At 42.9% G+C, this 14,864-nt stretch overlaps 1 protein-coding gene across 1 annotated transcript in view; it reads left to right on the top strand.

The window, feature by feature from the left end:
- The window catches only part of nipsnap2 (nipsnap homolog 2), a 48,671-nt gene that overhangs the window by 14,896 nt on the left and 18,911 nt on the right, over positions 1-14,864 (top strand). The window contains exon 8 of the mRNA XM_084335269.1: positions 14,175-14,269. Within this exon, the coding sequence (XP_084191395.1) occupies positions 14,175-14,269 (95 nt within the window). The remainder of the gene's footprint in view (positions 1-14,174; positions 14,270-14,864) is intronic.

The following is a 14,864-nucleotide window of genomic DNA, read 5'->3' as shown; positions in this document are numbered from 1 at the left end:
CCAGAACGTGTGTAAGTTGGGACAAGACCAGAGTTGATGTGTAAGGGTACCATCTTGATTTTTACATTTGTTACACAGTGGTGATACGCTAGGATACATCTTATTCACTTTCACCTTTGAGTAGTGCAACCTGTGTATCACTTTAAATTGAATCAAGTTGATTCTAACATTTACAGAGCACCGGTGAATATTTGTAAGACATGTTTCCCAGAATTCCTCATTGAGGGGTATCCCCAGTTCTGACTCCCACTCAGTCCTATATCTTTCTGTGCTAACTATTACCTGATTGAAAAGTGTCTGGTATATTATTGTCACCGCCCCTTTACTACCTGGTCTAACATTAATTATATTTTCCAGTGCTTGATGCTGAGGAATGTCTGACCATGTATCTACATGAGTCCTTACGAAGTTCCGTATCTGTAGATAGCGGAAAAAATGTGTTGACGGTAAATCGTGTTTGACCTTCAGTTGCTCGAATGATAGGAACTGGCCCTCTTGGTACAAGTCCTTCAAGCTCCCTATACCCTTCGCCTTCCACTGAGCAAACCCTTGGTCCATAGTGGATGGCTTAAAGGCATGGTTATTACAGATTGGAGTGTCTGTATACATATTTGGAGCTTTCAAGTATGTTTTAATCTGTTTCCATACCTTCAAGGAGCTATGTACTATAAAATTCCCTTCATATAATGACTTGTTTATCTTGACAGGGCTATTCAAAAGGGCTAGGAGAGAGGTTCCCTGACAGGCTGCTCGCTCCATTGAGAGCCATGCAGGAGTGACCTCCTCCATGCCCTCCGTAAGGTTAGCACTTCTCCAGAAAGCCATATTGTTTAAATGTGCAGACCAGTAGTAACATTTGAAGTCTGGAAGACCAAAGCCACCCTCATTTTTTGTTTTACATAAGTGTTTTTTGCTAATACGTGCAGCTTTATTCTGCCAAATAAAGGGGATTATAATCGAGTCTAACTTTTTGAAATACCGCTGTGGTATGAATACTGGAATTGACTGAAAGATGTATGTAAATCTCGGAAGAACCACCATTTTAATAGCGTTTACTCTCCCAACCAGTGACAGTGGGAGGGTCTTCCAAAAATCTATATTCTGTTTCAACTGTTTTATTTTTACTTTCCAATTCTCTTCCAGTAAGAGTTCAGGTTTTTTAGTAACGGTCACTCCTAGGTAAGTAAATCTATCTTTGGTAATCTTAAAGGGGATAGAGTTCAATGAGGAGCTATCCTTATTTATTTGTATTGGCATTAATTCACTTTTATCCCAATTAATTTGAAAACCTGAAAGAGAGCCAAAATAATTAAACACTTCCATAATTGGAGGAAGGGACTCCTGTGGGTTAGATACGTATAACAAAATGTCATCTGCATACATTGATAAATGATGCTTTTGCCCTTTTATGGAGACAGGTGATATTCTAGGATGTTGTCGAATTTTTGTAGCTAGTGTTTCTATGACTAAATCAAAAAGATAAGGAGAGCATGGATCTCCTTGCCTTGTCCCACGGTATAGTGGAAACTGAGAGGAAAAATCCTGGTTAGTAACTACACTTGCTGTGGGATGAGCATACAAAATCCGTATCCAGTCAATAAATACCTTCCCAAAACCAAATGCCTCTAGGGTCACATACATATATGGCCACTCGACCTGATCGAAGGCCTTCTGAGCATCCACTGAAATCACCACTGTCTCTGTATTGTGTTTCGTATAAAGTATATTGAATAACCGTCTTAAATTGTAATAAATATGTCTATTAGGAATAAAGCCTGTTTGATCCCGGTGCACTAGCTTCTGAATGTGAGCTTTTAGCCGCTTGGCCAGAATCTTGCTAAGCAGCTTTGTTTCAATTTGTTCAGTTTCATTCAGTGACACAGGTCTGTAAGATGATGGTTCTAACTCATCTCTGTCCTTTTTTTAAATTAATGAAATATTTGCATTATACAGCGTTTGAGGTAGTCTACCATCCGATGCGGCATGTTTAAACATACGAAGAAGCAGCGGAGATAGTTCCTTAGAGTAGTGCTTGTAGAATTCTGCAGTAAAGCCATCAGGGCCAGGTGCTTTATTGTTCGGTAATTCTGTAATTGCCTCTACTATTTCTCCTATGGAGATGTCCCTTTCCAATGCCGCTTCTGCCTCGCCATCAAGCTGAGGTAGGTTTAATTCAGAGAGAAATGCCTTAATAGCATCAATGTCATGGTTGCCATTTGATGTATACAATTTTGAATAGAACTCCGTAAAATGTGCATTTATCTCTTTAGGGTCTGTAAGAACAGTGCCTGTGTCTGATTTTATTTTTAGTATTGCACGGGAAGCTTGCGCCTGTCTTAATTGACGTGCCAGCAGTTTCTGAGGTTTGTCACCTATTTCAAATTGTATCTGTTTTATCATATTCAATTGCTTATTGACCTGTGCAGATAAAATAGTATTATACTCATCTCTTTGAGATACTATAGAATTCAGGATGTCGGGATCCGCAGAGACCCTGTACAGGTGTTCTAGTTGAGACACAGAATCATCCAACTCCACTAGTCTTTTTGACATTTGTTTTCTCCTACCTGCCACGTATGATATGATGCTACCTCTAAGCACTGCCTTGATAGCTTCCCACAGTGTTGAGTCATCCACATCCCCTGTATCATTTGTGTCTATAATGTCAGGTAGCCTAGCTGACATGTATTTTAAGAAACTCTTCTCTTTTAAGATTGTGTTGTCAAATCTCCAGGTGCGTTCCTTTCTATGTCTAGTGAACCTAACATCCAGTGACATGGGAGCATGATCACTTATCAGGATAGTATGGTATTGTGTGGACACAACATTGGATATCAGTTTAGAGTCTATCAACATGAAATCAATCCTAGAATAGGATTTATGCACTGGAGAGAAAAAAGAGTAGTCTCTATTGGTAGGATTGCGTAGCCTCCATATGTCAACCAGGTTTAGATTGTGCATGGCACTTTTTAACACCTCACTGGCTTTGCTGTTCACGGATATCTTTGATGACTTTTTATCCAACACAGGGTCAATTACACAATTGAAGTTGCCACCCAATATAATATTTGTATTACCGATGTCAGGAATTCTATTCAGAACTGTCTAAAAAAAAAAGTGGATCATCAAAATTTGGACCATACACGTTTATCAATGTTACAGGAACACAATTAAGTGTCCCTGATACAATTACAAATCTACCATTCGGATCCGCGATTGTGCATTCATGAGCAAACGACACACCCCTCTTGATAATAATAGCGACCCCTCTGGCCCTGGCCCCGAAGTTTGATTGAAATATTTGTGATCCCCATCCCATGCGTAACTTGTTCCTGGCTATATTCTTAATTGTGTCTCTTGAAGATATATAACATCAGCTTTCAGGCTTTTTAGATGAGCCATTACCTTACCTCTTTTAACTGGGTGATTTAGACCTCTTACATTCCAGCTTACAATCCTTGTACTATCCCCATTGTTATTTACTGACATGACATATTATCCATGATCATGTGACAGAGCAAAAATCGCCCAAAGTTGTATACATTCCGCCATTAGAAATAAAAAATAAAAATAAAAATAATATGTACTGCCGCAAACTAACATGAAAAACACTACGCTGTCCTCCGGGGCCCTCTTTACCTCCCTCCAGTCCCCTCTGCGAACAAAACACCTCTAAATCTAAATACCGTAAGAGCTAGTAAACATACCATGATAGTCTGTGTATGCATTCGTCTCCACCTGTCCAACAAAAGCAAATGAGAAGTAGGTAGGCTGGGCGCAATGAGCCGCTGTAACTCGTGCATGATCGCGTATTGAAGCGGTCGTCTGTACCGTCGTGTTGGTTTAGCGCGGCACTTTGTTGTCGTCTAGGAACTTCTCCGCGTCCTTCGGGTCGTTGAACGTGCGCTTGTCTGTGCCAACCGATACCACGAACGTCGCTGGGTGTCGGAATCCGCATCTCACCTCTGCAGTCTTGCATCTGGTCCTGATATTGTCGAATCGCTTCCGTAGCTTCAATACTGCCGGTCCCAGGTCCGGGAAAATGTAGATGCGCGTTCCCTCATGTTGTAAGGGGAACTTTTGTGTTGCAAGCCTCAGAATGCGCTCCTTCACTGAATCATGGTGGATCCGTGCTATAATTTGGCGTGGAGTGCCATCTGTTGCCGTCTTCATGTTGACCCGATATGCCCGGTCAATTTTAACAGGCTTGTTGTTGAAGTTCTCATCTCCCAGCAATGTTGTTATAAGTTTTGCAGTTAAGTCTGTAAGATTGCCCTTTTCCGTGCCCTCTTTTACACCTATGATGCGGATATTTTGTCGTCTGTAGCGCGAGACGAGGTCGTCCACTCGTTCACCGAGCGTCTTGGCCTCCTCCTCCCACACGGCACATTTGCCTTCCAGAATCTTGATTCGGTTTTCATGTTCATTCAGGCCATCCTCGTTTGAGGCGACCCTTTCCTCAATATTATCCATTGTCTGTTTCAGACCGGCAAGTGATGCATCCAACTTTTCAAACCTTGAATCGACATTTTGATTCAGTCGATTAATAGCTGCCATTATGTCCGTCGTGGTCGGCGCTGTAGTTTCAGTTTGGTCTTCATCCGATTCCGACCGGCTGCCGTTGCTATCGTTAGCTTCTCCGCTAGCGTCCTCGTTTGTAGACATTTTTTTAACCTTTCTGTGTCTCTTCTGTCTCGGCATAGCTCAGTTGCGCATCTACAACTTATATTGTCCACTTTCTTTTTACTTCTACCATTGAATTGCCATCTTAAATTGTCACTTTTGTTGGAGTTTAGTGGAGCCTCTCTCACACACGACTATCCCATCTCACGCCCACTTCCGGTCTCCTTCCTGATTAGTTTCACTAATGCCCGTCATTGAAGGGCTTCCTACAACGGAGGAACGGCCGCTGCTGCTGCTGGAGCTGAACCGAGTCAAGCCGCGGGCGGCACACGCAAGCCGGGGAAAAAACAACCGCGTCGCCCCGCTGGCTCTTCAGCAAGGAGCCTCCACAGCTCCAGTTAACCTAATTTATACCGTAATGAATCATTAAAAAATATACCGTTAACTGGAATATGTTGTTTCTTTACACATATGTTGGATTATGTAATTGGGTTTTCATGACAAAACAATAAAAATCGCTACTTTACATCAGGGTGAACGCTGAACCGAGTCAAGCCGCGGGCGGCGCACAAGCCGGGGAAAAAACAACCGCGTCGCCCCGCTGGCTCTTCAGCAAGAAGCCTCCACAGCTCCAGTTAACCTAATTTATACCGTAATGAATCATTAAAAAATATACCGTTAACTGGAATATGTTGTTTCTTTACACATATGTTGGATTATGTAATTGGGTTTTCATGACAAAACAATAAAAATCGCTACTTTACATCAGGGTGAACGCTGAACCGAGTCAAGCCGCGGGCGGCGCACAAGCCGGGGAAAAAACAACCGCGTCGCCCCGCTGGCTCTTCAGCAAGAAGCCTCCACAGCTCCAGTTAACCTAATTTATACCGTAATGAATCATTAAAAAATATACCGTTAACTGGAATATGTTGTTTCTTTACACATATGTTGGATTATGTAATTGGGTTGTCATGACAAAACAATAAAAATCGCTACTTTACATCAGGGTGAACGCTGTTACACTGCCACCACCCACTTCAATGACAGAGCTCTCATATTTGCGAATGCATAAACTATATCTTAAATTATGGCTATGTGTCTAATATGGCTGTCGCGAAGTCATTGATAAGCGACAGCCATATTAGACACATAGCCATAATTTAAGATATAGTTTATGCATTCGCAAAATATGAGAGCGCGGTCATTGAAGGGCTTCGTTCTACAACGGAGGAACGGCCGCTGCTGCTGGAGCTGGACCGAGTAGAGCCGGCGGCGGTGCACGTTAGCCGGGGACAAACCACCGCATCGCCCCGCTGACGTTAAAAACGCGAAATAACGTTACTGATGTACAGTGACACCCAGAGTTTCTAGTTACAGTAGTGACGCGTGACTCGAGATAGTCCTAACACTGTAACAGTGTTTATTATTAACAGTCAGATAGTCCTAACAGTGTTTATAGTCCTAACACAGTGTTTATTAGTAAGAGTCAGATAGTCCTAACAGTGTTTATTATTAAGAGTCAGACAGTCGTAACAGTGTTTATTATTGCGAGTCCTAACAGTGTTTATTATTTCATAACTGTATAAAAACGCGAAACATAATAATCAGTCAGCAGCGCTCCACTGCTACCGCAGCCCAACACAAGTGCGTTGGAACAGCAGCCCAACACTACACAAGTTGGTTGCCCGCGCTGCCGCGCTTGCTCTTTGGATTTCATTTGGGACGTGGGACGGCTGCGCTTGCCTGCGCGTGGGGGCGGGGGGGCGCGGCCAATCAGAGAAAAGCCGAACACAAGTTGGTTGCCTTTAATATTCACGCGTCCGGGTCGTTGTAAACAGCGACTCCTACAGTTCGGTCGGGGCGCCTGCTCACCGCGGATAGGATCTAAGGGGGGTAGTGTGATCCTTCCACACGTTACACCCTCTCAGTGAGAGTCCGCGCTGCCAGGTGAAAGGAAGCGGTTGATTGGCTAGACGTGTGTCGGAGGAAGCACGTGATAGCCTCCACTCTCCCAGACCGACTGTGGGGGGTAAGTGCGCAGCGACCAGGAAGGGGATTGGGAATTGGCATAACGACTAACATTGGGGATGGGAGAAAATCGGAGGAAAAAGGAGGGGGAAAAAGATCAATAAAATAAAAAAAAGAACAATGTCATCAGCATATAAATATATTTTATGTTCAACCTTATGTTAATGTTGTCTCGTACAGATGCAGCCAAAATTTCAATTATTATTGCGAATAATGAGCTTGACATTGGGCACCCCTGTCTTGTTCCTCTCAAGAGAAACGGATCAGATGTAATACCATTAGTAATAACTGCTGCTTTTGGAGTTTGATTAATTGCTTTAATCCACTGGATACAATTTGACCCAATATTAAGTTTATGTAACACGTTGAAAAGAAAATTCCACTCAACTATCAAAAGCCTTCTCTGCATCCAGAGATAGGAGCAGAGAGGGCCTCCGTTTTTGATTCAAATGATTGGTTATGTTTAATAACCTTGTGATATTATCGGTAGCATATCTTCCCTTAACAAATCCAGCCTGATCTGGGTATAGTTTTAGAGTGATTCTGTGTAATCCCAGGAAACGCCGCCAAACAGCGCTTTACTGCATTTCACTATAAATCGTGCCATTCCTCGCCTGGATCAATAATCAATCTGAGATCAACGCTAGATTATCGGTATTATGTTTCATCATGGATGAAACGCAAGATTGATAACATATAGCCTAGGGCTGGGCGATATGACCAAAAACGTTATCGCGATAAAATTATAAAATTATTTTCATATAATTCGATATCGATAATTATCGTCGATATAATGTCTGTCAAGTTTAATTAACTTCTTATGCTGCTGCGAATGTCTCAAGTCGAGTTGATGTCGTCATCAGTCTGCGCACGTTAGCCGACAAGCGGAGTATCTCATGACAATAAATATGACACTAAAATACTCTCTTCCGCCACAATATATTGAAACGACGTCCACTGTATATCCCACACTACCATAAACGTGGCCTCAGAATTCAAAACACACACATACTCGGCACGTAAATATATAAAACAGTGCCGTGCAAGCTAGTTATCCTAGCCAGCCTGTTGGTTCTAAGCAGTGTATTCCATGACAATGTGCTAAATATGACACTAAAATACTCTCTTCCGCCACAATATATTGAAACGACGTCCACTGTATATCCCACACTACCATAAACGTGGCCTCAGAATTCAAAACACACACATACTCGGCACGTAAATATATAAAACAGTGCCGTGCAAGCTAGTTATCCTAGCCAGCCTGTTGGTTCTAAGCAGTGTATTCCATGACAATGTGCTAAATATGACACTAAAATACTCTCTTCCGCCACAATATATTGAAACGGCGTCCACTGTATATCCCACACTACCATAAACGTGGCCTCAGAATTCAAAACACACACATACTCGGCACGTAAATATATAAAACAACGCCGTGCAAGCTAATTAGCCTAGCAAGCCTTGTTGTTGAGTGAGTCCTACCTCCTTCCGGGTCTCGGCCATCTCCTTCACTGATTGGTTGTTAGCTGTTGTCCGTAAGTACGTCATCACGTAACGCTGGTTGTTGTTAGTGAGTGTGGTGAGCCGAGGCTGAACGGAGCCAAGCTTGGAAAATCGATATATCGAAACTTTGCGACCACGTTTCATGTTTATTTCGAGGAAATAATTTATCGCGATAGTTATCGTTATCGTTTTATCGCCCAGCCCTAATATAGCCCTTACCTTGTCTATGATGTACTGCAAAAAGAAGAATCCAATTATCTGATCGCCATTCCAAGTACTGATCGCGATCATGTTTCCAACGTAATCCAGCATTGAACATGAACGGGGGGGGGGGGTGGCCCTAGTCGATGTATCCGTTGGAACCGTTTGTCTTGCCCGAGTGTTTAGACCCCGCCGCAGCTCGTCCCAGACACCAAGCCGCATAATTTCAAACGGAGTGCAATAGCGGCCGCAAGGCGTTAGGCGGCGGTATTGGACGTTTGCAATCTCAGACCCATTCAGGACAGCCTGCACAGGCTGCCCGATGAATTATCAATGGAGATAACGAATAAAAGAAATAACGATCCAGAAACGTGTTAACACGTGAATGGCACTCAACGGTCGGGCCTCAGAAACGTGTTAACATGTTAACGGCACCCAAAGTGTTAATAATTATGCTGCTCACAATAAAGCAATATTGAAATTGTTACGGCCCTAGGCCTACTAAGACCCATTTTATGCAGCTGAACTGCCTACATTTATTTTTAACATTAATTTTGAATTTTACAAGACATTCACAAGATTACATGCAAAAAAACACAGGAGGTGAATACTTGTTTCAGCAAGTGTATCGTTTAACTGTGGGGCTCTGAGGTAAATTTATACATTTGTCTGGTTTAATTATCTCCAGAGGGTGAGTTGCAGTCTTCCGTATTTCATTTTTTTCTTCTATTCAGTATTTTGATTGGAGAATTTAACTGAGCTGCTGCTTTTCAACATACAAAACAGGATAGTTTAATTCTAGCGGGCGCATGATCTGAACACACCCAGCACGACGAACGACAACTTTTGAATTGCTGTTAACTCATTGGCTGCCAGCCTGCCACGCTGTTTCCGGGATATGGCTATGCGCTGCCACGCATTAAACCAATGGAGTCCGTCACCTTGTTTGCAGGGCTATAAGCCTATAACTATATTCTATATTATAGCTATGGATGCAATACTATGGCCCATTTGACATTGAGTATCTATCGTTCAATATGTGAAAAAGAAAAAAATAATCTATCCATACATTCCCGTTTTATACCGTGGTGAATATAATTATGGTTTTAGAGCGGTCTAGGGTAATTCCTGGGAGGCTAGTAATAGCCTGCGATGTGTATTGTACTAAATCCATTGGCATTTCATCCCTAAAAAATTCAAATGCATATGATCGGTATTATGTTCCATCATGAATGCATGAAAGGGGGGGGGGGGGGTCGTTTCTGATTAATTGATTGTCAATAACAGCATTCGTTAGTACAACAACATACGGCTGATCAGGGCAATGGCTATGAAAACAAGGCACAATCAAGCTGAAATTGACGTTAAATTGCTCTTACCTGTGGCCGGTGGGATTCCAAAAAGAATATTCCAATTATTTGATTGCCATCTGGTAGATCGTATGTCCATTTGGCCCACGACATAACCCACCACAGCATAATGAATCGGGGGTCCCGAAAACGATTCAATGCGATCGGGTGAAGCCCTAGGTTCAGGTTACTAGAAAAGAGCGCCCGGAGCGTTTAGCGTGTGGCACAGCCCAATACACAAGGTTTCAAATGGTGCTCGATACGCCGCCTGGTAGGATGCGGTCGGTATTGCACTTTAGCAATCTCAGACTCAGCCCCATGATAACACCAGTCTCCCTGGATGGATAATGAATGGAAATATCGAATAAAAGAAATAACGAGCAAATAACGAGTACACTTGTTGTTGGCGTTCAACGATTGGCGGCCAATAACGAGTTTAATCGTTGTTGGCAGTGAATGAGTTAATTGTTCAAATACATTCATTTGTGATTGACCACAGTCACTTACTGATTATTTGGACTGAATGACGCAGCAGTTGTGGGTTTAAACTCCTACTGCAATGTTACAACAACATGAAACGCTGAAATGGTAAATGCAGCTTAAATGAATAGTGTGAATGTGTTATCATTATGTATCCACTATCCAGTTTGTGATTATGATTGGAAATAATTGTATGCTTGCATGCTTTTTGGGGGGGGGGGGGATCTTTAGGGGGAGATAGCAGGTCAACAGTAGATGCCACATAGACGTGGTGACATCATCTGAAAACTGGGAACATGAAGATTACTTGCAGCTCAACGCTGTGTGTCAAGTTCTTCCTAGTCATGAATCTGTAATTTTTTACACAGATTTGGTGCAAAACTCTACCATTTTTGACTTCTCGAGAATTGATAAACATGGTCATAAATTCCTCCAAAATAACACCCTTTCACTACCACAATACCAAATGGTTAACCCTTTCACTACTACACTACAGAAGGTTAACCCTTTCACTACCACACTACAGATGGTTAACCGTCTGTAGTGTGGTAGTGAAAGGTTAACCTTCTGTAGTGTGGTTTGATTGATGTTTTTAATTTTTGTGTCTTACATACAGATGTATGCCAAGCCCATATGGGCTTACAAGACTGTAACTGAGGGGTACAATTCCCTGACTGTATTGATAAGTATGGTATCATTAAACCACTACCTGCTTTATGTACTTTAAATACTGGCCACACAGTACATGATGTAGATATGATGAACACTTTCCCACCTGATGAAACGAAGTCCACACAAATGTATAAATCGAATATTTTATATAGCAAAGGGTATATACAACGTTCACTTAATGACATTTATGATTTGAATGCACTTGTAAGGCAAATGAGTATTCGTTGGTAAATCAACATTGAATGTCCAATCTCTGGTTACGCAGGGAGCAAGTATACAACCTGGTTCTTTAGGGAACTATAGCGATGGTACTTAAATGATTATAGCTGGATACACTAAAGGGGGGTCCCGCTGGTTGTAAGTCAGTAGGGGGGGGGGGGTTAGGAGAGCCGCTGGCGATATCCCATCTGGCCGACGATTTCTTGGGAGAATTCAGAGTGCTGAACACGGTGCCCACAGAACCTCGGTCCACAGATGAATACAGCTGGGCCCTCTTGTAGACGGTAGCTGCCGGTCCACAACGAAGAGACGTGAGGCGACCTCACTCGGGGTAGAGCGCCGTCTCACCTGGACTCCTCTCGGGGGGGGTAGTTCCAACACTCAGCAGTGTTGGCCGTTATCCATGGCATAATCAAAGCACCCAAAGCACGTAGATAATCCAAGCCGTGGAGGGCTCGCCATCGTCCGGGTGAAGTAATCCAATGTACAGGTCCACTCGTCCTGGCCCAGAGCTCCTCGGATGCAAGCACCACACGTGGTCTGCCCAGCCTGGTTAAGACTCTAGCTAACGCCAGGAACGATGGGGGTACTGCTCACTTTATAACTCTAACCGAACGATGCACCATACCTAATAGACTATTATTAACTTAATAGAAATACGTCCCACTCGACGGTATAGTGCCAAACTATGACAATTCAACTATTAATCCACACGATGTCTCAATGCCTATTCTGAGGCCAAGTAGGCCATACTGCACCACACGTGCGTCGTGGGTGAGGCTTCACGTCTGTTACTAGGTTGGAGGGTAAAGGACTAATGGACTAAAAGAAAGTTCTACTTTACTTGCGCCATATATATATGCGCTGTGAACAAATAGTACCATTCGTATTTCGCCAGACGTATTCCTACGCGGAACCGGGCTTGTAACGACATGTTCGTCGGCACGATTGAACTTGAACCAAGGGGCTTGGCTGCTGGCGCCAGGTTCTCGTCCAATGGTAGAATGAAACTATTATGGGCTGTTAGTAGACTAAAGGGATATTCAGTGTATATGTACAAGGAATATACAAGGGATATCAAACGATATACAAATACTATTAAATATATATCCATAAATAAATATATATATTCGGTTTAATCTGATCCTTCACAACAAAGACACATAAACAATAAGTATATAATATACTTGACAATAAGTATATAGACCAAGATGGCCGCAAAAAAATAAAACATAATATAACAAGCTGTAAACAATGTATGTAAACAAAGAAACAAGAGGAATGCATATAAAATTATATAGGATATAATGTGTTGTGTCTTGCTTTCCATGCTTTTCCATGCCATGCTTTCTCCAAAAATCCTGCAAAACTGAAAATCTCCTCCACAAAAAGCCAACTCAACATACAACTCTCAGACTGCCAAAACAAATCCGGATTTACAAATAGAACTTTCTCAAATAAAGCCCTCTTCAAATTGGTGTACAAGGCCGCAGTGAAAAACTAAATGATATTCATCCTCCACCACTCCCAGATCACAGAGAACACACAACCGCTCCTCCTCAGGTTTACCTTGGAATCTAGTTATCTACCCACTTACACAGACAATGGCAGGGTACCAGACCTCAATTGTGCACACCGAGACCTCCGCCCTCTCTTTAAGTTTAACATTACATAAGGTTCAGTAAAATACTTATCTTTAATTTCAACATATTTTCTAAGTTTAGGTTTTTTCCATGTCTCCACCTTCCACTTATCCTGATGGATTGTTGATAACTTTGTTTTAATTATGTGAACCTTACACTGCAGATTGTTCATAAAAATCATACTTAAGTCAGCAGAAGAGAAAATCATAGACATCTCTCTTGACCAGGGATGACCGTGTGCTCTGTCCCAGTTAAATATATTTTTAGTCACCCTGTCATTTGGCAGCTCGACCAGGCAGTTCCATAGCCTAATGTGGGATATTTGTGGATATGCTGAAGAAAAATGTTTCTCAGTCAACCGAGGCTTGGATAATAACAAGGGTTTATTAACCAAACAGATAGAATTACATAGAGAGAATGGCTGAGGGCTTCCCCCCCAGGTGATCAGCTGAAATCCCCCAGGTAAGAAGACCAGGATAGATCTCGGGAGGAGATCTATATAGGTAACAGGGGGGGGGGGGGTGTCCCATTTGATAGGTCAGATGGGGGGGGGGTACAGGTAATGGGGACGCAGGGGAGGGGAGTGTCTTATTCCACAGAGAGGGGGGGGGGGCACAGGTAAAGGGGACATTTACATGAGGACATATTATACCACACTAACCATTTCACATTGCTTGACCAAACATGAGTCCCAAGTCCCAACCCATGTCCCCTTCTATAGCCCCTTTTGCTGTATATTTATGGACTCCCAAGAAGTATCTCATGGCACGATTCTGGATAGCATGACATTCAGGTGCATCATCAAAACCCCATACTCCAGCAGCATAAAATAAAACGGAACCAACCATTCACACCTTGAGGAACACCATAGAAAATGTATATGGTGTCAAAGTCAAATGGTGACATTTGAAGATTTGTGTAAGAGTTGCATTTTTTGGTGACTGGATGGCGAGCACTTCTGTTTTTATCTGCAGTCAGCCCAATGCAATGGAGCTTCTTTTGTGCCGAATGCCGAAAAACTCAACAGCGATGTCTCTTTCCATGAAATCATCACACGATTACTCAAGATAATCCACAGACCTTGTTGAACAGTTTTATTGAGAACTATTATGGCAGGTGTGCCTTGGTAGAAAATAGTTTCCAATGAAACAGCTAGGTCTGTGGGTTATTGTCAATAACTGTGTCATAATGTCTGGACGTTGCTGTTGAGTTTTTCCAAATGTCATTTGTTGGAACTCCACAAAAGAGTTCTGGCCCATTGAGCCCCATTGCATTGGGCTGATGGGAGACATCTCTATGGCCGATATCTCCAAACATCACCAAAACTATCTGGATGGCTACATAGCACTCAGGGAAACATGTGTTTTTTGTGTGTGGGTGTAGTGTGGCAGATAGATGTTAAAGCCTTTGTTTTGAGGTCAGTGTTGTGACGTTACGTCATCATGCTCCACAGGGCCAGGGCCATCGGATACCGTCAGCACAACAGAGAGGCTGTCGGAGGATTCTTCTCCCAGATCGGCAACCTCTACATGGTCCACCATCTCTGGGGTAAGGTCCTAGTCCCACACCAGCGCCGTCTCCCAACTCTGTTCAGTACCATTAGGTACCGAGTAGCCCTGATACAGGGGCCTTTGGTCTTTTGTTTGGCTTTGCAGAGAATTCACCATATGAAAGTTGGAGAGGTCTATAACGAAATTAAATCAGAATTTCACTTACTCAAACAGATGTCTTTAAAGGTCCTTTAAATGGCCTTTTCCAGTGTTTAGCATTGTTTTCTAGCAATGGGGGTTTGTATCAATGGGGTCTGTGTCTCTAATTCTCATTTTGGCGGATTGCTCCAATTCAGTTGAGACAATATCCTCCCCCAGTGAACTAAGCCATTCTGATTTGACTCGCTATCCTACGTAGCAAGGAGCTGATCTGCATAACTAACGCCCCCTCTATGGTTGTAGCGCAACCATTCGCTCAACAACAGCGAGTAGAAATACTGACACTTCCTCAAACGGGTTGCGCGGGTGCCGACAGAGAGAGAGAGCGAGGGAGAGGGAGGGAGAGAGAGAGAGGGAGAGAGAGAGAGAGAGAGAGAGAGATTTACACACAACCTCCCGACCGCGGGGCAGGAGCTTCTCTCGTGTGTGTGTGA

Source organism: Notolepis coatsorum (assembly GCF_963971535.1).
Source record: "Notolepis coatsorum genome assembly, chromosome: 1".
Lineage (NCBI taxonomy): Eukaryota > Metazoa > Chordata > Actinopteri > Aulopiformes > Paralepididae > Notolepis > Notolepis coatsorum.
The sequence above is the reverse complement of the archived record's forward strand: the minus strand, read 5'-3'. Positions and strand labels throughout refer to the sequence as shown.